This window comes from Oncorhynchus kisutch, linkage group LG26 (assembly GCF_002021735.2).
Source record: "Oncorhynchus kisutch isolate 150728-3 linkage group LG26, Okis_V2, whole genome shotgun sequence".
In the NCBI taxonomy this organism is placed as follows: Eukaryota; Metazoa; Chordata; class Actinopteri; order Salmoniformes; family Salmonidae; genus Oncorhynchus; species Oncorhynchus kisutch.
Genome location: NC_034199.2, coordinates 44,909,884 through 44,935,060, shown reverse-complemented (window position 1 = coordinate 44,935,060; position 25,177 = coordinate 44,909,884). Strand labels below are relative to the sequence as shown.

The 25,177-nt window shown below is 40.5% G+C and overlaps 1 protein-coding gene across 1 annotated transcript; it reads right to left on the bottom strand.

Moving 5' to 3' along the window:
* Positions 1-2,247: 2,247 nt before the first annotated feature.
* Positions 2,248-4,521, bottom strand: LOC109870796 (homeobox even-skipped homolog protein 2-like). Its single transcript, XM_020461418.1, has 3 exons — positions 4,116-4,521; positions 3,544-3,782; positions 2,248-2,859 (listed from the first exon to the last, which is right to left on the bottom strand). Exons 1-3 carry the CDS (start codon positions 4,519-4,521, stop codon positions 2,248-2,250), a joined length of 1,257 nt encoding a protein of 418 aa, XP_020317007.1.
* Positions 4,522-25,177: the final 20,656 nt, after the last annotated feature.

The window sequence follows — 25,177 nt, the reverse complement described above, 5'->3', positions numbered from 1 at the left end:
AATTATTTTTGTCAGTCTGCACATTGGATACAAAACTGATCGTGTTATTGTGGGCAGTGTTTTTCCACTGTCTTTTCCTATGTATATTTTATCTAACTCAGTGCCTTTGTTGTAGGGGTTGGAACCTTCCGCAGGGAAACATGGCGATATATCACGCCCAGGTCCGCTGCTGCTGCCCTAATCCCATGTCTTTAATGGGGACGTTCAAAAAATGTAACTTATCGCAAAGTCCCTTGAAGCCACTCTGGTATATATTTAACCAACTGTAATTAACGACAGTATCAGCTTATATAATTTAGAGGTAATGTAAAAAAGAATGGTACATTTTAGATTCGGAATGACCCGTGATAGCAGTCTTTATATTGCCAATAGTTTTCGGCGTCGTTTTAATTAATGCCAGACAGACTTTACGGAGAGAAAATAGGCCCAAGTAGCCTGCCAGTATGACCCTGCTTCTTATATGCTACAGATACAGCTTCCCTATTGATTTGATTTGATTTCACCTTTATTTATCTAGGCAAGTCAGTCAAGAACCTATTGATTAAACATGTAAATACATAAAGTGCATAATAAACATATTGCACGAAATGTAATATCCATAACCAAAGATGATCTCACTTTTATCATACCTCTTCAAACCTGTGATTTTGACAATAATATCGACATGTATTCATATAGTGTGTTTTCAATATCTCAAACAAAGATAGGAAAATGTTTGACGATTTAAAAAAAAAAAGATTTATTTCCCAAGAACAAACATCATCAATAAATGACATGATATACATAAAGATATTTACACATTATTCTCAAGTTAAAATGTGTAAATTCATACAGTTGGTAATATTTTAAATACAGATATATAATATAGAGATCCATGTATCTCAGAGACCCTGGGGACATAGGGAAATACACTAGTATTTCATTATTTCAACCCTTTTAAACAGCGTTCACTTATCGTTTTATCAGCCCTTGGAGGCCTTGTTTCAATGTAGTACAACATGTACTCTCGCCTTTTACATGTATGGACTTATAACGTGTATTTTGCATACGACTTATTTGGATTGTAGTTGCCATAGAAGCATGTTTACCTTACAATATAATAGTAAAAAATTATGGTGAAATAGGCGTGTATGATCTCCAGTGTATACGGATTGAAATTGAATATACATTCAACAAGTCAGATAAATTATTAATATCTATATATATAAGAAATGTAATTTCCACGTCATGGGTCATTTTCCAATCCACAGCGGTCAATATTTTGGTTTAAAACTATTTTAACGATATGTACTGTATGTTGAGTGAAGGGGGCCCTATTGGGAGGGAATAGAAATACCGTTTTTTATTGAACGAGATTGCTCCATATAACATGTAACGGAAATATAACAGGAAAAGTGTAAAGGGCGTTCATCCAACTTCTAACTGAAACGAACATTGGCTCTACCGAGTACACTTAAAAAAAGAACAATGTTGTATGTTCCAAGTCTTTTATCTGTCATGTCTAATGACTTCCCTCAGGGGGTTATTAGCACCCGACAGCGGGTCTCAGAACGAGGAGTGAAAGTACAAGATTGGCAATTTTCGCCATAATTCTCTATTCTGAACACCATTACTGCCAAGTTCGAAGCGGTGCAAAATTCTATGCACCTTACTTGAAGATTAGGAATATCCCTTGAACTGTACCGGTTATTATTCAGTAGTAGTTGTTGTGGCACATATTGTAAATATGATTCTCACCATAACCTACATTAATAACGAATCTACACGTAACAATATTTCGTAGAGATAAGCAATGCCCAGCATTGATTTGATAAATGCAGAGAACAATAATAAATACATAAAAATGTTTACTTTTACAGTGACTTAAATTAATACCAAAATATAACTGGGCAATTCGAGAAGAAGATAATTGATGGAAAATATATTTGATATAAGTGGATAAATCACGAGTACAGTGGGCCTATCACTGAATTAGATCGTTATTTCTAGGTTTTAAGGCACAGGAAAAAGCTTCATCACCGACGCACTAACAAAATAGTCCTTTAAATTACTGTCAATTTAGCACTTACCAATGATAACACATTTTGGCTTCTTTAAAAAAAAAAAGCGAATTATGCTAATTGTTTTGAAATGACCTTTATTTGTCCCCCAAATATTGGAGTCGTAGATGTAGGCCTATGTATAAACTAATAGCAAAGCATAAAACAGAACCAACTGCACTTGATTTAGTTCTTCCACACGATGAAGTTATCTGTTTAGTGAAGATTCCTCTCTCTGATCTGGTGATGGAGCCGAGGTTTTGCTCAGGACAGCGGCAGAATACGGAAAGAATCCACTTTCGGACCTTTGCCCGGATGCGGTGCAGGTGAAGTCAGTGTTTGTACTTCTGGAGCCTAGCGCGCTGGCCGCCTGGCTGCTGTGACAACTGAGGCACGAGCATGGCCCAGTGACCGATGGTGCGCTGACCGCAGCTGCACATGCTGCAGCCGCTGCTGCTGATGCTGCCGCAGAGCTATTGAGGCCTGAGGCTGACTGATAAAGTCCTGGGTGCCTGAAGCCACAGAGAAGCTCTGGGCGTGAATAAGGATGGGAGAGTGCACGGAAAGTATCGAGAGGGCGAATGGAGGTAGTGAAAGGTGACGATGCAGCACCAGACGCAGCTGCGGCAGCGGCAGCTGCTGTGACACCCACATGCGGGTAATAGTGTAGAGGTATGTGAGAATGGAAAGGGTATGGTAGACTTCCGGTGGCTGCCGCGTGCGTCATCATGTAGGTGTAAAAGCTTGGATCTGCTGGATGGGGCCAAGACATTGCCAAACGTTGCCTCTTGTCCTTCATCCGCCTGTTCTGGAACCATACCTACAGACAGAGAATCATCATCCATGTTTACTTTAGGACCCTATTAAATCCAACCCGAACTGTAGCATTGTAGTATTACAAAATATCGGGTCGACTCGCATGCATTTTCCCAGTGTTCAGGACATGCGTGTGCCTATATCAATATTTAAAACGAGTTTAAAACGAATAGGCAGGTATACATATTTTAGTGAATAGTTACTTTTAGGGACCCTTAAACAAATCAGCAAGTTGAAGATATGTGTTGACTTTTTTATAGTTACTTTTTTTTCATTTGTTCATTTCAGATTAATTAATTAATTAATTACTTCATTTCAGATTAATTTCTGGAATAGATTCGAGTAGAACTTTGTCTTGCTCACAAAACGGATTCGTTTATAGGTTTGCTCTGTGCGTGTGTGTGTTTTCTCTCTCTCTCTGTGTGTGTGTGTGTGTTCCGATGTATGCATGTTGACCATCGTGTGTTTTAGTGGAGTGTGTAATATAACTGTAGCATATATATTCCTAACTATTTGTGATGTAACCTACATTATTATTTCATGTATTTTACATTTTTTAAAGGATTGAACCTTTATTTAACTTGTGATACAGCCTGGAATCAAACCAGGGTCTGTAGTGACACCTCTAGCTCTAGTGCCTTAGACCGTTGCACCACCCTGTAATGCATATAACAGAACACAGGCCTACCTTTATTGTAGTTTCAGGTAGATTGAGTGATGCGGCAAGTTCACATCTTCTTGGTCTTGAGACATAATTTTCCCTGTAAAACTCTTTCTCCAGTCTTCCTATTTGTTCTCTGGTAAATGCAGTCCGGTACCTTCTCACCTGATCCGCATTTGACATGTTTGAACACATTCCATTGCCGTTAAAATTGGAAAGGGAGGATGAATTTGTGTTGGAGCCTCCAGAATTATTGTCAGAAAAACCTTTAGGAAATAAATATGCAATTATTATTCGATAATCTCATCTAAGCTTTATAGGTAATGTTGTTGTGTATACTGACTATTATACATTCTTATGAAATCACATGAGATAATGCCTATACGCTAAATAATACATCATGTTTTGTAGCATTAGTTGTGAAATATTTGAACATGAAACACACATGTTTTCTTTATTAGTTATTATTATTTATAATATTGTTATATTATTATAATATTGGTATTGTTATCCATTATCTGTTTTAAAATATCAAATACATTTATTTATCTTTCATTATTTATTTCGATCATTACATTTGAGGTCCAAGTGAATTTTACCTTTGTTGTTGTTTTCCTTGTGTTGGCTCGGGGAACGATACGATGGGCATCCCACTTCCACATCACTGTTCATGTCTGAGTCTTGAGAAACTTCAGGGTACAAGTGGATTTGTTTTCTGCTTTCTGACAAGGAAATCTCCGCTGAGGAGTTATTCTCGCTGTTGTGGTGGGCACCGAAAAGACTGTCCGTTTCGAACTTGCCTTTGTTTGGAATATCCCCGAGACTTCCATGAAGCGAGGCGGAAGTTATTGTCGGGTTTAGTCGATCACTGTGCTGAGCATTTTCAAGGGCCTCCAACACTGAATTTCCAGCCGAGTCTGACAGGTTTGAGAGCCTTTTGCCAGACACGGGACTGTGTAGACCTCTCTCCATCAGAATCATCTCTTTTCTTCTCCTCTCCATCATTAAGCCTTGTAGAAAAAAAATCAATTTCCGGGGCTGGTGCTCGGATGAGTTGTGGCGGAGTTAATCCGCATTCAGATCAGCAACTGTCTCTAAACAATATAACACCCTTTTTTATGAGAGATAGACGTAAAAAATAAATAGAATACCAATGCGAGCAACGAATGACCGTTCAAAATGACCCGTGAATCATTTTTAGCCCAAAATGTAAAGGTACGCGTGAAGCTGCTCGAATTATCGTATATTATAATAGGTTTATAAGCAAATAAATACGAGATGGCGTTCATTTGATGATGGATGCGGCCTGCGGTCAGACGAATGGATATACACGTGGAGCGGAAGAGGAGAAGTGAGGAGTGGAGTGAGTGTGTGTTCCTGGATTGATCCGAGTCTGCTTTAGATTGCTCGTGGGTTTGGCCTCGCCTGAAATTGACAGACTGATTAATAAAACGAGCGCGGCAACATCTCCCTCTTCTTTCAGGAATATCATTATGCTTTGATTCACTGTTGTTTCTCCCTTCTCTTGTCTCTGCCCCTCAGTCTGCTTCTCTTTCTCCATCGATCATTTCACTGAGGCATTTTTGAATTATACATTATTACTTAAATATTTATTTAGTGAGATCCATTTAACAGCATTTAAACAGCATTTAACAGCGTTTAAATGCGAGGTATGATTGTGAATATAACTGTTTCACTTTTTTATCAAAAATTGAAGTTGTGTTTTGCGTTTTTGTCATGTTTGTGTTCTACACTGCACACCCGTAAAACACATTTTGACAGCATCATTATATTATATGTATAATTTAAACAATCTATGTCAGATACAGTATGGTGTAACCAATGCCACAGTATGGTGTAACCAATGCCATCATAACCGCCATCGATAAAAGACAGTACTGTGCAGCCGTCTTCATCGACCTCGCCAAGGCTTTCGACTCTGTCAATCACCATATTCTTATCGGCAGACTCAGTAGCCTCGGTTTTTCGGATGACTGCCTTGCCTGGTTCACCAATTACTTTGCAGACAGAGTTCAGTGTGTCAAATCGGAGGGCATGCTGTCCGGTCCTCTGGCAGTCTCTATGGGGGTGCCACAGGGTTCAATTCTCGGGCCGACTCTTTTCTCTGTGTATATCAATGATGTTGCTCTTGCTGCGGGCGATTCCCTGATCCACCTCTACGCAGACGACACCATTCTATATACTTTCGGCCCGTCTTTGGACACTGTGCTATCTAACCTCCAAACAAGCTTCAATGCCATACAACACTCCTTCCGTGGCCTCCAACTGCTCTTAAACGCTAGTAAAACCAAATGCATGCTTTTCAACCGGTCGCTGCCTGCACCTGCATGCCCGACTAGCATCACCACCCTGGATGGTTCCGACCTAGAATATGTGGACGTCTATAAGTACCTAGGTGTCTGGCTAGACTGCAAACTCTCCTTCCAGACTCATATCAAACATCTCCAATCGAAAATCAAATCAAGAGTCGGCTTTCTATTCCGCAACAAAGCCTCCTTCACTCAAGCCGCCAAGCTTACCCTAGTAAAACTGACTATCCTACCGATCCTCGACTTCGGCGATGTCATCTACAAAATGGCTTCCAACACTCTACTCAGCAAACTGGATGCAGTCTATCACAGTGCCATCCGTTTTGTCACTAAAGCACCTTATACTACCCACCACTGCGACTTGTATGCTCTAGTCGGCTGGCCCTCGCTACATATTCGTCGCCAGACCCACTGGCTCCAGGTCATCTACAAGTCTATGCTAGGTAAAGCTCCGCCTTATCTCAGCTCACTGGTCACGATGGCAACACCCATCCGTAGCACGCGCTCCAGCAGGTGTATCTCACTGATCATCCCTAAAGCCAACACCTCATTTGGCCGCCTTTCGTTCCAGTACTCTGCTGCCTGTGACTGGAACGAATTGCAAAAATCGCTGAAGTTGGAGACTTTCATCTCCCTCACCAACTTCAAACATCAGCTATCTGAGCAGCTAACCGATCGCTGCAGCTGTACATAGTCTATTGGTAAATAGCCCACCCTTTTCACCTACCTCATCCCCGTACTGTTTTTATTTATTTACTTTTCTGCTCTTCTGCACACCAATATCTCTACCTGTACATGACCATCTGATCTTTTATCACTCCAGTGTTAATCTGCAAAATTGTAATTATTTGCCTACCTCCTCATGCCTTTTGCACACATTGTATATAGACCCCCCCCTTCGTTTTCTACTGTGTTATTGACTTGTTAATTGTTTACTCCATGTGTAACTCTTTGTTGTATGCTCACACTGCTATGCTTTATCTTGGCCAGGTCGCAGTTGCAAATGAGAACTTGTTCTCAACTAGCCTACCTGGTTAAATAAAGGTGAAATAAAAAAATAAAAATAAAATGCCACAGTATGGTGTAACCAATGCCACAGTATGGTGTAACCAATGCCACAGTATGGTGTAACCAATGCCACAGTATGGTGTAACCAATGCCACAGTATGGTGTAACCAATGCCACAGTATGGTGTAACCAATGCCACAGTATGGTGTAACCAATGCCACAGTATGGTGTAACCAATGCCACAGTATGGTGTAATCAATGCCACAGTATGGTGTAACCAATGCCACAGTATGGTGTAACCAATGCCACAGTATGGTGTAACCAATGCCACAGTATGGTGTAATCAATGCCACAGTATGGTGTAACCAATGCCACAGTATGGTGTAACCAATGCCACAGTATGGTGTAACCAATGCCACAGTATGGTGTAACCAATGCCACAGTATGGTGTAACCAATGCCACAGTATGGTGTAACCAATGCCACAGTATGGTGTAACCAATGCCACAGTATGGTGTAACCAATGCCACAATGCTTGTGATATTGGCAGTTTCGGTTTTTATTCGTAGCCTATTGTCTCCCTTACTTCTCGAACAATATACTGTGATTTAGAATGAACTACAATTAATAAGAATTTGGACCTAACGAAAACTAATTTCTTCTTTCTTTTTGTAATTTTCAAGCCTGGAATAATTATGTTTTATTGAGTTCAATCAAACTCCTCATGAAATATTACCTTTTTTTTTTACACAGGTTTGAAACTGTATTATAATCAGACCTGTATTGTATATGATTTGGTGTCGTGCATATTTTAGAACTATACTACCAGTATCTCAAAATGTATAGGTTACACAAGTTACTACCGGTATCTCAAAATGTATAGGTTACACAGGTTGCAATCACATGTTTCTTCTGTTATCAAGTATTGTGGTATTAATATTGTGATGAGTTAGTAGCATGTCTCCCGATGTGTTGTTGCTTCTAGATCTTTTAGGCATCATGAACTATAAGGTATATTGTAATATTGTTTGGAACAGAATACATCCAGGTAATGCTCTGTCTCCTAAATGGTGTCAGATTCAGAGGGAGAATGGCTCCTAACGGTAAGGTTAACGGTGAATGCATCGTGTATACGGTGACGGAATGTAACAAAGCAGGAAGGAACGTCGTGTATGCATCCTTTGGCGCCCCCCAGAGTTTCCCTAGATTATCACAATGCCTGAGCGTTGAGGTGTTCCATTTTCTGTGAGTAGTAAGGCCATCCTGTGATGAACAAGACAATATCTACAGTTGAAGTATACATACACCTTAGCCAAAAACATTTAAACTCAGTTTTTCACAATTCCTGACATTTAATCCCAGTAAAAATAAATCCTGTTTTAGGTCAGTTAGGATCATCATCATCTTTAATTTCTTTCATCACATTCCCAGTGGGTTAGAAGTTTACATACACTCAATTAGTATTTGGTAGCATTGCATTTAAATTGTTTAACTTCGTTCAAATGTTTAGGGTAGCCTTCCACAAGCTTCCCACAATAAGTTGGGTGAATGTTGGCCCATTCCTCCTGACAGAGCTGGTGTAACGGAGTCAGGTTTGTAAGCCTCCTTGCTCGCACACGCTTTTTCAGTTCTGCTCACATATTTTCTATGAGAGTGTGGTCAGGGCATTGTGATGGCCAATCCAATACCTTGACAATATTGTCCTCAAGCCATTTTGCCACAACTTTGGAAGTATGCTTGGCTTCATTGTCCATTTGGAAGACCCATTTGCGACCAAGCTTTAACTGATGTCTTGAGATGTTGCTTCAATATATTCACATCATTTTCCGTCATGATGATGCCATCTATTTTGTGAAGTGCACCAGTCCCTCATGCAGTAAAGCACCCCCACAACATGATGCTGCCACCCCTGTGCTTCATGGTTGGGATGGTGTTCTTCGGCTTGCAAGCCTCCCCCTTTTTCCTCCAAACATAAGGACGGTCATTATGGCCAAACAGTTATATTTTTATTTAATCAGACCAAAGGACATTTCTCCAAAAAGTATGATCTTTGTCCCCATGTGCAGTTTCAAACCGTAGTCTGGCTTTTTTTTATGGTGGTTTTGGAGCAGTGGCTTCTTCCTTGCTGAGCGATATAGGACTCTTTTACTGTGGATATAGAGACATTTGTACCTGTTTCCTCCAGCATATTCACAAGGTCCTTTGCTATTGTTCTGGGATTGATTTGCACGTTTCGCACCAAAGTACATTCATCTCTGAGACAGAACTCGTCTCCTTCCTGAGAGGTATGACGGCTGCGTGGTCCCATGATGTTTATCCATGCATACTATTCTTTGTACAGATGAATGTGGTACCTTCAGGCATTTGGAAATTGTTCCCAAGGATGAACCAGACTTGTGGAGTTCTGCAATTTTTATCTGAGGTGTTGGCTGATTTCTTTTGATTTTCCCATGATGTCAAGCAAAGAGGCACTGAGTTTGAAGGTAGGCCTTGAAATACATCTACAGATACACCTCCAATAGACTCAAATGATGTAATTTCACCTATCAAAAGCTTCTAAAGCCATAACAAAAATGTCTGTAATTTTCCAAGCTGTTTAAAGGCACAGTTTTTTCCCCCATTTTATTTTCACCTTTATTTAACCAGGTAGGCTAGTTGAGAACAAGTTCTCATTTACAACTGCGACCTGGCCAAGATAAAGCAAAGCAGTGCGACACAAACAACAACACAGAGTTTCACATGGAATAAACAAGTGTACAGTCAATAACACACGATAGAAGAAAAAAAAGTCTATATACACTGTGTACAAATGGCTTGAGGAGGTAAGGCAATAAATAGGCGATCGTAACGAAGTAATTTCAATTTAGCAAATTTACACTGGAGTGATAGATGAGCAGATGATGATGTGCAAGTAGAAATACTGGTGTGCAAAAGAGCAGAAAAGTAAATAAAAACAATATGGGGATGAGGTAGGTAGATTGGGTGGGCTATTTACAGATGGGCTATGTACAGCTGCAGCGATCGGTTAGCTGCTCAGATAGCTGATGTTTAAAGTTAGTGAGGGAAATATAAGTCACCAGCTTCAGCGATTTTTGCAATTTGTTCCAGTCATTGGCAGCAGAGAACTGGAAGGAAAAGCGGTCAGCTTAGTGTACGTAAACTTCTGACCCACTGGAATTGTAATACAGTGAATTATAAGTGAAATAATCTGTCTGTAAATAATTGTTGGAAAAATGACTTGTGTCATGCACAAAGTAGATGTCATAACCGCCTTGCCAAAACAATGGTTTAACAACAAGAAATTTGTGGAGTGGTTGAAAAATAAGTTTTAATGACTCCAACCTAAGTGTATGTAAACTTCCGACTTCAACTGTACGTATGGTCACTGTGGGGACAACGTCATCAATGCACTTTATTGATTAAGCCAGTGACTGATGTGGTGTACTCCTCAAGGCCATCAGAAGAATCCCGGAACATGTTCCAGTCTGTGCTAGCAAAACAGTCCTGTAGCTTAGCATCTGCATCATCTGACCACTTCCTTATTGAGTGAGTCGCTGGTACTTCCTGCTTTAGTTTTTTCTTGTAAACAGGAATCAAGAGGATAGAGTTATGGTCAGATTGGCCAAATGGAGGCCAAGGGAAAGCTTTGTACGTGTCTCTGTGTGTGGAGTAAGCCTAGAGTCTAGAGGTTTGTACGTGTCTCTGTGTGTGCAGTAAAGATGGTCTAGAGGTTTGTATGTGTCTCTGTGTGTGGAGTGCGTGGGAATACTTTGGAAAATTAAAATCACTTGGAGCTGATTTTCACAGGCCTTTGACGCCCCCTCCATCTGTGCAGAGAAGATATTCTCCTCAGAATCTCCAAAATTCAACAGCCACAGGGCAACTGTGTTTGGACGTCATAAATGACCATTCGCCGAAACTGAACAGATATAGCTAGCTAACAACCTCCTTTTCCACGTGGAATATACGGTGGACAGAGACTTGCTCGCTACTGAGTGAATTGAGTTTGAGTTTGAGTTGAGTTTATTTTTATTTTTACAGGGACAGTGCACATGAATCAACATTTCAGTAAAAGTGCTGGTTTTAGCCAACCGGCTAATTTTCAACCGCAGTCCCTGGGCAGGTTATTAAAAACAATTACAATATAGACAATAGCAACATAGAACAAGCAAGACATAGCAACATAGGACAAGCAAGACATAGCATACAGACAGAGCAACATAGGACAAGCAAGACGTAGCATTCAGACAGAGCAGCATAAAACAAAAAGCAGCAAGACAAAATTCATAAAAGCAACAAAGTGTTTCCACACCTCACAAGCTACAGACAACAGACAACATGGAGTGGCAACACACAGCTAGGGACCATGTTCACAAATCTGATTGACCTTTGGCCATGTCTTCAAGCATTTTGTGAAAGTGTGATATGTGGTGCAGTTATGTGTGTCTGATGGCAGTGTATTCCAGACATGGGAAGCTCTCACAGAGAATGCAGATTTACTAAAGGTGCTTTTCCTTAGGGGAACTATACAGTCACCTCTCATGGCAGACCTTGTGGATCTGCTGCCATATGTCTGGGTTTTCTGTTTAACAAAAATATTGAGTGGAGGGGGAGCCAGGCCATTGAGGATCTTGAATACAAGACATGCGTCGGTGTATTGCACAAGATTTTCCCAACTCAAGAGCTCATGCTTTCTAAGGATGTGACAATGATGATGGCTATTGGGCTTCCTATCAAGCACTTTGAGAGCCTGTTTGTAGACAGACTGAATAGGTTTTAATGTTGTACAGCAAGCTTGGGCCCAACTAGTCAAGCAGTATGTTAAGTGGGGGAGTATCATAGATTTGAAGTACAGTTTTGCTACCTCTGTAGTCAAACAATTTCGTATAAATCGGAAATTAGCTAGGTTGAATTTGGTTATTTGAATGACCTTTTCCACATGCTTTTTAAAAGAGAGGTTGGAATCAAGTATGATGCCAAGGTACTTAAAATCGGATACCACCTGGAGCTTCTCCCGTGACACATAGACATCTGGCTCAGTAGCATCTGTTGCCCTCTTTGTGAAGAACATGCAAACAGTTTTTTTCACATTGAGATGCAAACACGAGTCACTGAGCCACTTTGTAACCTGGACCATTACAGTAGTGAGTTCTTGTGCAGCTTGTTGTTTGCTCTTTGCATGCACATATATCACTGTATCATCTGCATACATTTGAACTTCAGACCCAGTACAGACAGAAGGCAGATCATTAATGTACAGGCTGAACAGGAGGGGCCCCAGTATTGACCCTTGGGGCACGCCCACATCATAGCTACGAGTGGGCGACAGCTCATTGCTCACTCTGACACACTGAGTTCTGCCTTCAAGGTATGATTTCATCCATCTCAAGCCATCAGGGGAAAAGTTGAACTTGGACAATTTTGTGATGAGAATCTCATGGTTAACAGTATCAAAAGCCTTCCTTAGGTCCAGAAACACAGCCCCAACAGCACCCCCTTTGTCCATCTTGGACTTCACATTTTCCAGAAGAAAGCAGTTGGCCGTTTCTGTGGAGTGTTTCGCTCTGAAGCCAAACTGCATGGAGTGTAATGTGAAGGGGCTGTTGTTGAGGTGGGCAATCAGTTGTTCTGCTACACACTTTTCAACAACCTTTGACACCACAGGTAATATACTAATGGGCCTGTAGTTACTCACGTTAGCAGGGTCTCCTGATTTAAAGATGGCCGTTATTATGGCCGACTTCCATACCCTTGGAAACACACCGAGACCAATAGATGTGTTGGTGACCTTAGTAATGGGGCCAATGAGTGACTCTTTGTAGTTTTTAAGAAAGGTAGAGTCCATCCCAAACACATCTTTGGCTTTAGAGTTCTTTAGTGAGCTAATCACCTTGTTCACCTTTGACTCAGAAACCTCCCTTATGATGAAGACAGGTTGAGTGTCATTCACTAGCACTGAGCCCAAGAAACAAGTGGAGGGGTTCTGTGTCAGTACCCTGACAGAGTCAATAAAGTAGGAATTGAAGGCTATTGCTATTTCGACTGCATCCTGTGTTAGATTGTTATTCACCATGATTTCTAGTCTTTTTGCAGTGTTACTATGGTCTTTCCCTGTTAACTTTTTTAGATTCTCCCATATCAATTTAGAATTTCCCTTTGCTTCACCAATTATGTTAATAAAAAAGTTTGCCTTGGCCTGTCTGATTTCTTTCATCACCTTATTTCTCAACATGGTAAACCTACGTCTGTCATGCTCTAATTTAGATTTTAGGGCTATTTTTAGAGCATAATCTCGTTCTTTCATCAATTTCCAGATTTCTCCATTTAGCCAAGGAAGAGTGCTCTTTTGGCCAGGTTTGGATTTGATTTTCTTTAGGAAGCCATTTATTGTAGTCTGGATTGTGGATAGAAAAACCTGACTATCAGCTTCCACGTCTGTATAGGACAAGAGATCATTCCAGTTTATTCCCTTAATTGCTTTTTCAAAATTATTTAATTCACTCTTAGGTATTCTGAGTTGATCCGGCTTTCTAACAGTAGAGAGGTTAAACCTGCTCTTAGACAGCTTTCTGGCTATAAGTGTCAGATTATGATCAGACAGCCCAGTAACCATATTGAATGATTTAGTCACTCTCTCTGGTTTATTACTGAACACCAAATCAATCTGTGTTTTAGAGCAACAAGTCACCCTGGTTGGCCCTTTAACTAGCTGTGTAAGGTCAAAGGTATTAGTGATCCGTTTGAGGGTTTTCCTACAACACTTGTCTTCATAATTAATGTTAAAATCTCCCATTAAGATGACCTCTTTCCCAAAATCACATTCCCTAAGCATGGTATTAAACTGATCAAAAAACACACTTTTGGTGGAAGGTGGCCTATACATTCCAATGAGGGTAAAAGACATTTGGGGAGACAGTGTAACGTTCAGACCGATACATTCTAGTTCATTATCACATGACCACTCAATTTGTTTACATCGGATATGTTCTTTAATGTAAATCATCACACCCCCTCCTCTTCCCTCAATCCTGTCTCTCCTGAAAACATTGTAGCCAGGCACAACCAAAGCAGCACATGGAGAGTGTTTATGAAGCCATGTCTCTGAGAGGCAGAGAAAGTCAAGGTTGGAGTCTGTGAGTAGATGTTGAATTTGATCACTTTTTGGAATGACACTACGAATGTTCAAGTGCCCCCCTAGTAGTCCCTTGGGCTTAGCTCGTGGGTCCCAGATGACTCGAGAGTGATTGACACATTGAAAAAAGTTACATTTTCTGTGTTTTCTGACGGCTGGGTTTAGGCCGTTTTGTTTCGTTTTGATTAGGGGCAGTTCGGTAGCGCAATTAACAATCCCTCCCGCCTGCACTGGATGCGGGGAACTAATTAAAATAGCTTGCGTACCAGAAGCAGAGTCAGGGATCGCATATAGCGACTCTGGTATGTTTGAAGAGTCAAAATCTATCCTGGAACCGGGTGAGTCGAGAGAAACCATAGGACCATAGCACTCACCCACCTCCACTGCTGCGACGACCAGTGGATGAGGCCATCCACCGCTCTCCACTCCGGTGCGTATCACTGGCTCGGTGATATTGGGCCCAGGATTGAGTTGTACATCCCCGGAGAGCAGGAGGGTAGCGAACAGGTAGTTTAACAGTTTCCGATAAATGTTGGACTTGTGTTTGTTACGCCTAAGCGGTTCAGTAGAATAAGGAGCGAGGTAGACATGGCCATTATTCAGAACATTATGGTATGCTGTGTACTGTCCGCTCCCGTGGAACGGTGAACCAATGTGTTTGGTGTTGATATTCTCCGGTAGTAGACTGATTGTGTCATCCCAGCAAGGACGCACTGAGATTATCAGTAGAGCAGCTACATAACTGACAATCATGGCAGAGTACTGGAGATAAAACACATAATTGCGCTTTAACTCTTTGCATGAGTTACTTAGCTGGGATCGGCGTACATCTGATGGTTTAGATCAAATTACAGCATTCGAATGAGAAGCGGCACCTGCCGCACCACCCTGTCTTCCGTCCGCCATTTTGTTAGCCAGCTAGCTGGGATTTTCTACAAGGAATCTTCCTCCCAAAAAAAGCTTCTCCCAAGTCGGTATAACACCTACTACCGTTGCCTGCTGCACTGCTGCTTGGATTCCACCTGGCGATCTGTTCACCGTCTGCCCTGGCCTGTCTCCCCTGTCTGGCGCAGGTACCCCCACCACACTCACCCCTCTCTGTTCACCGTCTGCCCTGGCCTGTCTCCCCCTGTCTGGTAAAGGTACCCCCACCACACTCTCCCCTCTCTCCCGAGCTTTCGCTCGCCTCCAGCACACATGCACTGTGGGGCGAGTGACTCTGAACTTACAATGGCTAGCCCAAAGTCTTTATATTTTTCTCTTGAGCTTTATGATATTTGCTTCATGACTCCTATGAGCTTTGTTGACTATGAACTTGCTTGTTTATCCAACCATGGGTTGGTCCAACTATGTTTGTTCCCACACCCAGGACTTTGACTCTCTATTGGTTACACAGACATTTCGCCTCCCATCCTATTCTAACAACGTCTCACCGGTTTTGTATTCATGTTACCTGATGAAATTGCTGTACAATGTGATCTTGTTGCCATCTAATGCACATTTAAATGTCATAAATCAACACTGCAGAGCTCTCCCTGTCCTCTGCTGTGCCCTGATTGTATTACTGCTGATGATATCTGGAAATGTGCATGTACACCCTGGCCCATCTACTGTTCCTAGCCCCAATTCTGAATCGTGCTCTGATATCTGCTTCACTGATTTCTGCTCTCGTAAAAACCTGGGTTTTCTGCACGTTAAAACTAGAAGCTTATTACCTAAAATGGATGAATTGAAAGTGTGGGTTCACAGTATGTTGGTCATTACTGAGATGTGGTTAAGAAATAGTGTTTTGAACCTTCCTGGTTATAACCTTTTTCGGCAAATCTTTGCCAAGAAATACCTTCAGTGCTCGGTTGTCTCCACCAAGTCTGTCCCCAAACAATTCAATTAGCTGATTTTACACATTAAACTTTCAAATAACTCTTTATTGACTGTTGCTGGGTGTTATTATCGGCCACCATCAGCACCGGCCTGTACCCTAAATGCCATAAGCTCTCTCCTGGCCCCTTACACTAAGTCTGAATTTGTCCTGCTAGGTGACCTGAACTGGGGCATGCTTAATCTGCCTGACCAAGTTCTAAAGCAATGGGACTCCCTAAAGCTTTCTAAGATTATTACAAATCCCACAAGATATGACTCCAAAACACCCAGAAAAGGCTACTCTCCTTGATGTTTATCCTTACAAATAATCCTGATAGGTATCAGTCTGGTGTTTTCTGTAATGACCTTAGTGTTCACTGTTTTACAGCCTGTGTTCGTAATGGCTGCTCAGTGAAACGACCTGTTCTGAGTTGTCATGGACACTTGCTAAAAAACTTTCATGAGCAAGACTTCCTTTATGACCTGGCCTCTGTAAATTGGTATAGTATCAGCTTGGTCTGCTCTTTCGAAGACGCTTGGACCTTCTTTTTTTCAGTGGTATTGAGTGGTATTGAGTGGTATTCATTTTCAGTGGTATTGAGTGGTATTCAGTGGTATTCGTTTTCAGTGGTATTGTTAACAAATACGCAACCATAAAGAAAAAGACACAGGTTCAGCCTCTGGTTTGACTGTGATCTTGCAGTTACTCCACCTCAAGAATTCCATTTGGCAAATAGCTCTGCAGAAGCATACTAAGTGCACTCAGGCTATCCGGAAGGCCTAAGTTAGTTACTTTAACCTGTTTGGGATAGGGGGCAGTATTTTCACGTTCGGGTGAAAAGCGTGCCCAGAGTAAACTGCCTGCTACTCAGGCCCGGAAGCGAATATATGTATATTATTAGTATATTTGGATAGAAAACACTCTGAAGTTTCTAAAACTGTTTGTATGATGTCTGTGAGTATAACAGTACTCATATGGCAGGCGGAAACCTGAGAAAAATCCAACCAGGAAGTGGAAAATCTGAGGTTTGTAGTTTTTCAACTCATTGCCTTTCCAAGATACAGTGTAAATGGGGTCATATTGTACTCCCTAAGGCTAGATGTCAACAGTTTAAAACCTTGTTTCAGGCTTCTACTATGAAGGGGGAGCGAATAAGAGCTGTTTGACTAAGGGGTCTGGCAGAAGACCATGAGCTAAGTCATTTCTAAAGACAAAGGATTTGTCCGGTTGAAACATTGTTGAAGATTTATGATAAAAACATCCTAAAGATTGATTCTATACATCTTTTGACATGTTTCTACGAACTGTAATATAACTTTTTGGACTTTTCGTCGGGACTTTCGTCTGGACTTGCCCGCGCCTTGTGAATTTCGATTGGTGAACTAAACACGCTAACAAAAAGGAGATATTTGGACATAAAGATTAACTTTATCTAACAACGCGAACATTTATTGTGGAACTGGGTTTCCTGGGAGAGATAAAATTAATCCCTTACCTTTAATGATCTTCATATGGTTGCACGCAGAAGACATTAATTGACTCAATACATTTTCCTTTTGTTCGATAAAGTCTCTTTATGTCCAAAAACCTCAGTTTTGTTCGCGTGTTTTCTTCAGTAATCTACAGGCTCAAATGCAATCAAAATAGGCAGACAAAAAATCCAAAGTGTATCCATAAAGTTCATAGAAACATGTCAAACGATGTTTATATTCAAGCCTCGGGTTATTTTTAGCCTAAATGATCTCTAATATTTCAACCGGACAATAAAGTCATCAATATAAAAGGTAAAGGAGATAGGCACTCTCTTGGGATTGTGCATGCAAAAGCTCTATGACACGTCAGGGTCTACTCATTCAGACTGGTCTTACTCCCTCATTTATCAGAATACAAGCCTGAAACAATGTCTAAAGACTGTTGACATCTAGTGGAAGGCATAGGAACTGCAATTTGAGTCCTACGTCAATGGATACTGTAATGGCATTGAATAGAAAACTACAAAACCACAAACAAAAAAACAAAACCACAAAATATTTTTCTCAGGATTTCGCCTGCTCAATCAGTTCTGTTGTACTCACAGACACTACTGTTTTCTATCCAAATCTACCAGTTATATGCATATCATATCTTCTGGGCCCGAGTAGCAGGCCGTTTAATTTGAGCATGCTTTTCATCCAAAATTCCGAATGCTGCCCCCTACCCTAGAGAAGTTAAGGAGAAGTATATCTTTAATTTTGTGCATCACACTTGTATCTTTTATCAATGTTTATGATGAGTATTTCTGTAAATCGAGGCACAACATTACTGAGCATAACGCGTCAATGTAAACTGAGATTTTTGGATTTAAATATGAACTTTATCGAACAAAACATACATGAATTGTGTAACATGAAGTCCTATGAGTGCCATCTGATAAAGATCATCAAAGGTTAGTGAATAATTTTATTTCTTTTTCTGCTTTTTGTAACTCCTCTCTTTGGCTGGAAAATGGCTGTGTTTTTCTTTGACTTGGCACTTACCTAACATAATGGTATGGTGTGCTTTCGCTGTAAATCCTTTTTGAAATTAGAAATGATGTGTAGATTAACAAGAAATTAAGGTTTAATTTGGTGTATTGCATTTGTGAATGTATGAAAGTTAAATATTTCTTTAAAAATATTTTTGAATTTCGCTCTCTGCCATTTCAGCGGTTGTTGTCTAGCGGAACCCCTAGCCTTTTAAGGAGCAGTTCTCTCTCTGTGGGTCTAACCCCAAGACGTTCTGGAAAACGGTTAAAGACCTGGAGAATAAACCCTCCTCCTCACAGTGGCCCATGTCCCTTGATGATGTGGTTGTTACTGACAAGGAGCACGTGGCTGTACTCTTTAATCACCACTTCATTAAGTTAGGATTCCTATTTGACTGCCATGCTTGATCCTAGGTCCCATGCTCTTCTCAATTTACATCAACAACATAGCTCAAGCAGTAGGAAGCTCTCTCATCCATTTATATGCAGATGATATAGTCTTATACTCAGCTGGCACCTCGCCGGATTTTGTGTTAAACACTCCACAACAAAGCTTTCTTAGTGTCCAATCTTTCTCTGCCCTTAACATTGTTCTGAACACCTGCAAAACAAAGGTCATGTGGTTTGGTAAGAAGAACGCCCCTCCTCTCCCCACAGTTGTGATTACTACCTCTGAGTGTTTAGAGCTTGATGTAGTCACCTCATACAAGTACTTGGGAGTATGGCTATATGGTACACTGTCCTTCTCTCAGCACATATCAAAGCTGCAGACTAAAGTTCAATCTAGACTCGGTTTCCTCTATCGTAATCGCTCTTCTTTCAACCCAGCTGCCAAAATAACCCCGATTCAGATGACCATCCTACCCATGCTAGACTACAGATACGTAATTTATAGATCGGCAGGTAAGGGTGCTCACGAGAGGCTAGATGTTCTTTACCATTCGGCCATCAGATTTTCCATCAACGCTCCTTATAGGACACATCACTGCACTCTATACTCCTCTGTAAACTGGCCATCTCTGTATACCCTTCGTAAGTGCAGCCCTCATCCTCCACATACAACACCTGTTCTACTAATCACATGCTGTTAAAGGTCCCCAAAGCACACACATCCCTGAGTCGCTTCTCTTTTCAGAGGCTAGCGACTGGAACAAGCTGCAAAAAACACACAAACTGGACCTTTTTATCTCCATCTCTTCATTCAAAGACTCAATCATGGACACTCTTAGTGACAGTTGTGGCTGCTTCGCGTGATGTATTGTTGTCTCTACCTTCTTGCTCTTTGTGCTCTTGTCTGTGCCCAATAATGTTTGTATCATGTGTTGTGCTGCTGCCATGTTGTGTTGTTACCATGTTGTGCTGCTACCATGTTGTGTTGCTCCCATGCTGTGTTTTCATGTGTTGCTGCCATACTATGTTGTTGTCTTATAGGTCTCTCTTTATGTAGTATTGTGGTGTCTCTCTTGTCATGATGTGTGTTTTGTCCTATATTTGTATTTTATTTTACATTTTTAATCCCAGCCCCCATCCCCGCAGGAGGCCTTTTGCCTTTTGGTAGGCCTTCATTGTAATAAGAACTTGTTCTTAACTGACTTGCCTAGTTAAATAAAGGTTAAATAATAATTTGCCAGTGGTTGAATGGAGAATTGGGAAGCATTGGGAAATTGTTGTCCAAGATTGCAACAGTAACCAAGTGGGGCGGGGCATAGGGAAGTGTCAATTTGTATTGTGAAGTCACAAATGGATGTTACACACATTGTCACAATGGGATATTAGCACGAAAATTTTAATTATTTGGGAAATTGGCTCCTTGGGATGCATGTATAGACTATTATGTCACCTGATATATAGGATAGCTGTCATTTTGTCAGTAAACAAAACACGTAGGTCTAGCCATGTGTTTTCCCCTTATGATGCATGAATAGACTAATATGTCACGTGATATAGGTTACTATAGCTGTCGTTTGTCATTAAAACTAGTCAGCTTTTGTAGGCTATTCCCGAAAAGGGCCAACAAAACTTAAATATAAATAGTATGTATTTATGAAATACATGAAACAAATAGTATCATTATTGGTTGATTCGTATTATGTAGTGTTTTAATTCATATTTATATGTAAATAAATAGGCATACTCTGTATATGATTAATTGTAGATGGTTTAAATTAGCCATGATACTTAGGTTCTATCATTGGAATAGTTCAGTGTTATTTTATTTCTATTTCATTTTAGAATCATTTAGTTAAAAACTTCTTAAGGCTAGGGAGCAATATTTTCACGACCGGATGAAAAGTGTGCCCAAAGTAAACTACCTACTACTCAGGCCCAGAAGCTAGGATATGCATATAGTTGGTCGATTTGGATAGGAAACCCTTGAACGTTTCTAAAACTGTTAAAATTATGTCTGTGAGTATAAGATAACTTATTTGGCAGGCAAAACCACAAGGACAAACAATCCAGGAAAAACATTTTTTGAGGTCACTCTCTTTTCAATGGGTTTTCTATGTGGATCTAGATTTCTAAGGAACTTGCTTGCAGTTCCTATCGCTTCAACTAGATGTCAACAGTCTTTAGAAATTGGTTGATGTTATTCCTTTGAGACATGAAGAAGTCGCCATTTCCTATCTGGGAGGAGTGGGAAACTGGGAAACTCTGGGCCAAGTGTACTGTTGTGGTTGGGGCGCGCGACCTGAAAGCTTGCTCCACTTTGTTTTCGTCTGGTATTGAACACAGTTTACATTTTAGCGATTATTTACATTTAAAAATACCTAAAGTTGGATTAGGAAAATTGTTTGAAATGTTTGGATCAAGTTTACAGGTAATTTATTAGATACTTTGAAGTCATGTTGCTCGAGTTGGAACCGGTGTATTTTCTGAATCAAACGCGCCAAATAAATTGACATTTTGGGGATATAACGACAGATTTTATTGGACAAAAGGACCATTTGTGATGTTTAATGGACATATTGGAGTGCCAACAGAAGAACATCTTCAAAGGTAAGGCATGAATTATATGGTTATTTTGGACTTTTGTGTTGCGCCTGGCGGGTGAATTATGATTTTCATGTGTTTGTTTGATGGGGTGCTGTCCTCAGATAATAGCATGGTTTGCTTTCGCCGTAAAGCCTTTTTGAAATCTGACACTGTGGCTGGATTAACAAAAAGTTCATCTTTAAACCGATGTATAACACTTGTATGATTTATGAATTATTATTATGAGTATTTCTGTTTTTGAATTTGGCACGTTGCTATTTCACTGGCTGTTGTCAAATCAATCTCGTTAACGGGATTGGCGTGCGAAGGGATCACTAAGAAGTTAAATTTAATTAAGAACCTATGCCCAAAGCTCTTCATCAAGTTTAATTGTTGCACTTGTGACTCACTGATGAGGTCTTTGACGTTAGTGGGCTAAAGGTGGACACTGTTTTACAACAGTGTGCAGTCTGTCAACAACCTTTTAAGACACTCGTTTGAGTAGAAGTCAAAGACAAAACAGCAGGTTGTAGAGCACAAATCAATTGTCTGGTTTTGTTTTTCGACTTCTCAAATTGTGCTCGTTAGGAAGTAATTTAAACCCACAGGTGTAGAACTTGCTTTGGACTGTGATGGATATTCAGCTACTGCAGTCACAATTGATGAATCCATTCTCAATGTAAACTGATAGAGCCATCTAGTGATAACCTTCTACCATTGCAGGCTGCCACCCTTTAAGACCATAAATTTGTGCTAGAAGGTATACTCTATTCATTAGCTTCAACAGAATCTTCAAATGCAAGTATTATGCCCCAAACTGTACTCACAGCGAAAGGTTACACTCGCTGTACAACGACTGATTCAACCTTAGGAATTCAACTAGTTATGAACGTATTAGAACATCTAGTCTGTGTGTGCCACTGTTATGGCCGTTAGAAATACAGGAACTATAAAGGAAATATACAGTGCCTTCGGAAAGTATTCAGACCCCTTGACTTTTTCCACATTTTGTTATGTTACAGCGTTATTCTAAAATAGATGACATAAATTTAAATCCTAAGCAATCTACACACAATAACCCATTATGACATCACAATACCCCATAATAACATCACAGTACCCCATAATAACATCACAGTACCCCATAACGAAAAAGCAAAAACAGGTTGTTAGAAATGTTTCAACATTTATAAAAAATAAAAACAAACATTATTTACATAAATATTCAGACCCTTTGCTATGAGACTTGGGTGCATTCGGTTTCCATTGATCATCCTTGATATATTTCTACAACCTTTTATTTTATTTATTTTTATTTCACCTTTATGTAACCAGGTAGGCTAGTTGAGAACAAGTTCTCATTTACAACTGCGACCTGGCCAAGATAAAGCAAAGCAGTGCGACACAAACATCAACACAGTGTTACACATGGAATAAACAAGCATACAGTCAATAACACAATAGAAAAAAGAAAGTCTTTGATTGGAGAATTTTTAAAAACTTGATTGGAGTCCACCTGGAGTCCAAATTCAGTTGATTGGACATGATTTGGAGACGGCACACTTGTCTATATAAGGTCCCACAGTTGACAGTGCATGTCAGAGCAAAAACCAAGCCATGAGGTCGAAGGAATTGTCCGTGGAGTGCTGAGACAGGATTCTGTAGAGGCACAGATTCGGAAAAGGGTACCAAAAAATGTCTGCAGCATTGAAGGTCCCCAAGAAACAAGACTCTTCCTAGAGCTGGCTGCCCGGCCAAAATGAGCAATGGGGGGAGAAGGGCCTTGGTCAGGGCGGTGACTCATCTCTAGAGTTCCTCTGTGGAGATGGGAGAACCTTCCAGAAGGACAAACATCTGTTCAGCACTCCACCAATCAGGCCTTTATGGTGGAGTGTCCAGACGGAAGTCACTCCTCAATAAAAGGCACATGACAACCTACTTGGAGTTTGCCAAAAGGCACCTAAAGACTATCAGACCATGAGAAACAAGATTCTCTGGTCTGATGAAACTAAAATTGAACTCTTTGGCCTGAATGCCACGTCTGGAGGAAACCTGGCCCCATCCCTATGGTGAAGCATGGTGGTGGCGGCATCATGCTGTGGGGATGTTCTTCAGTGGCAGGGACTGGGAGACTAGTCAGGATCAAGGGAAATATGAACGGAGCAAAGTACAGAGAGATCCTCGATGAAAAACCTGCTCCAGAGCGCTCAGGACCTCAGTCTGATGCGATGGTTTACCTTCCAACAGGACAATGACCCTAAGCACACAGCAAAGACAACGCAGGAGTGGCTTCGGGACAAGTCCCTGAATGTCCTAGAGTGGCCAGAGCCCGGATTTGAATCCGATCAAGCATCTCTGGAGAGACCTGAAAATAGCTGTGCAGCAACGCTCCCCATCCAACCTGACAGAGCTTGAGAGGATCTGCAGAGAAGAATGGGAGACACTGCCCAAATATAGGTGTGCTAAGCTTGTAGCATAATACCCAAGAAGACTTGAGGCTTAAATCGCTGCCAAAGGTGCTTCAACAAAGTACAGAGTAAAGGGTCTGAATACTTATGCAAATGTGATATTTCAATTTTTTGTATTTTATAAATTTGCAAACATTTCTGAAAACCAGTTTTTGCTTCGTGATTATGGGGTATTGTATGTAGCTTGATTGGGGGAGGCACAATTGAATCCATTTTAGATTAAGGTTGTAATGTAACAAACTGTGTAAAAAGTCAAGGGGTCTGAATACTTTCCGAATACACTGTAGTTTTCATCAGATTTGATGTGCAGCTACGCATTGTGTTGTATGCTCCCGGTTTTCGATCTTTATTTGATTTGATTTGAAGAACACAACTTTCTATTGATAACATGCCTTTATTGGGGGGGGGGGGTCTATTATATCGTTAAGTACAGACAGCAAGTTTAGGTGTGATGTTCAAGTGTGATCGTGTTTCCATTTCGTGCTACTTTGAATTTGAACCTTTATTTATCTAAGTCAGTAAAAACTTCGTAGGGCTGCAGTCCCATTAACGGGATCGATATGACAACAGCCAGTGAAAGTGCAGAGCGCCAAATTCAAACAACAGAAATCTCATAATTAAAATTACACAAACATATGCCATTTTAATGGTAATCTTCTTGTTAATCCCACCAAAGTGTCCGATTTCAAATAGGCTTTACAGCGAAAGCACCACAAACGATTATGTTAGGTCACCGCCAAGTCACAGAAAAATTCAGCTATTTTTCCAGCCAAAGAGAGGAGTCACAAAAAGCACAAATACAGATAAAATTAATCACTAACCTTTGATGATCTTCATCAGATGACACTCATAGGACGTCCTGTTACACAATACATATATGTTTTGTTCGATAAAGTGCATATTTATATTTAAAAAATCTCAGTATACATTCGCGCATTATGTTCACTAGTTCCAAAAACATCCAGTGATATTGTAGAGAGCCACATCATTTTACAGAAATACTCATTATAAATGTCTATGAAAATACAATTGTTAGACATGGAAATATAGATACACTTCTCCTTTAATGCAACCGCTGTGTCAGATTTTTTTTTTTTAAGGAAAAAAAAGCAAACCATGCAATAATCTGAGTTCAGCTTTCAGACAACAAAGCAGCCAAAAAGATAACCGCCATATTGGGTCGTCAACATTAGTCATAAATAGCATTATAAATATTCACTTACCTTTGATGATCTTCATTAGAATGCACTCCCAGGAATCCCAGTTTGTCAGGGATTTCCTCCTCTTCTTCCGAAGAGGAGAGGCGAAAAGGATCAGAGGACCAATATGCGGCGTGGTAAGTGTCCATGGTTCTTTTAATATGTAAATGTACACATGAACACTACAA

Excerpts from the sequence above, each read along its gene's own strand:
- LOC109870796 (XM_020461418.1), bottom strand. The coding sequence starts at position 4,521 with ATGATGGAGAGGAGAAGAAAAGAGATGATTCTGATGGAGAGAGGTCTA. Across the intron at positions 3,783-4,115 it reads CAAGGAAAACAACAACAAAG|GTTTTTCTGACAATAATTCT; the intron begins GTAAAATTCACT and ends TATTTCCTAAAG. Across the intron at positions 2,860-3,543 it reads TACCTGAAACTACAATAAAG|GTATGGTTCCAGAACAGGCG; the intron begins GTAGGCCTGTGT and ends CTCTGTCTGTAG.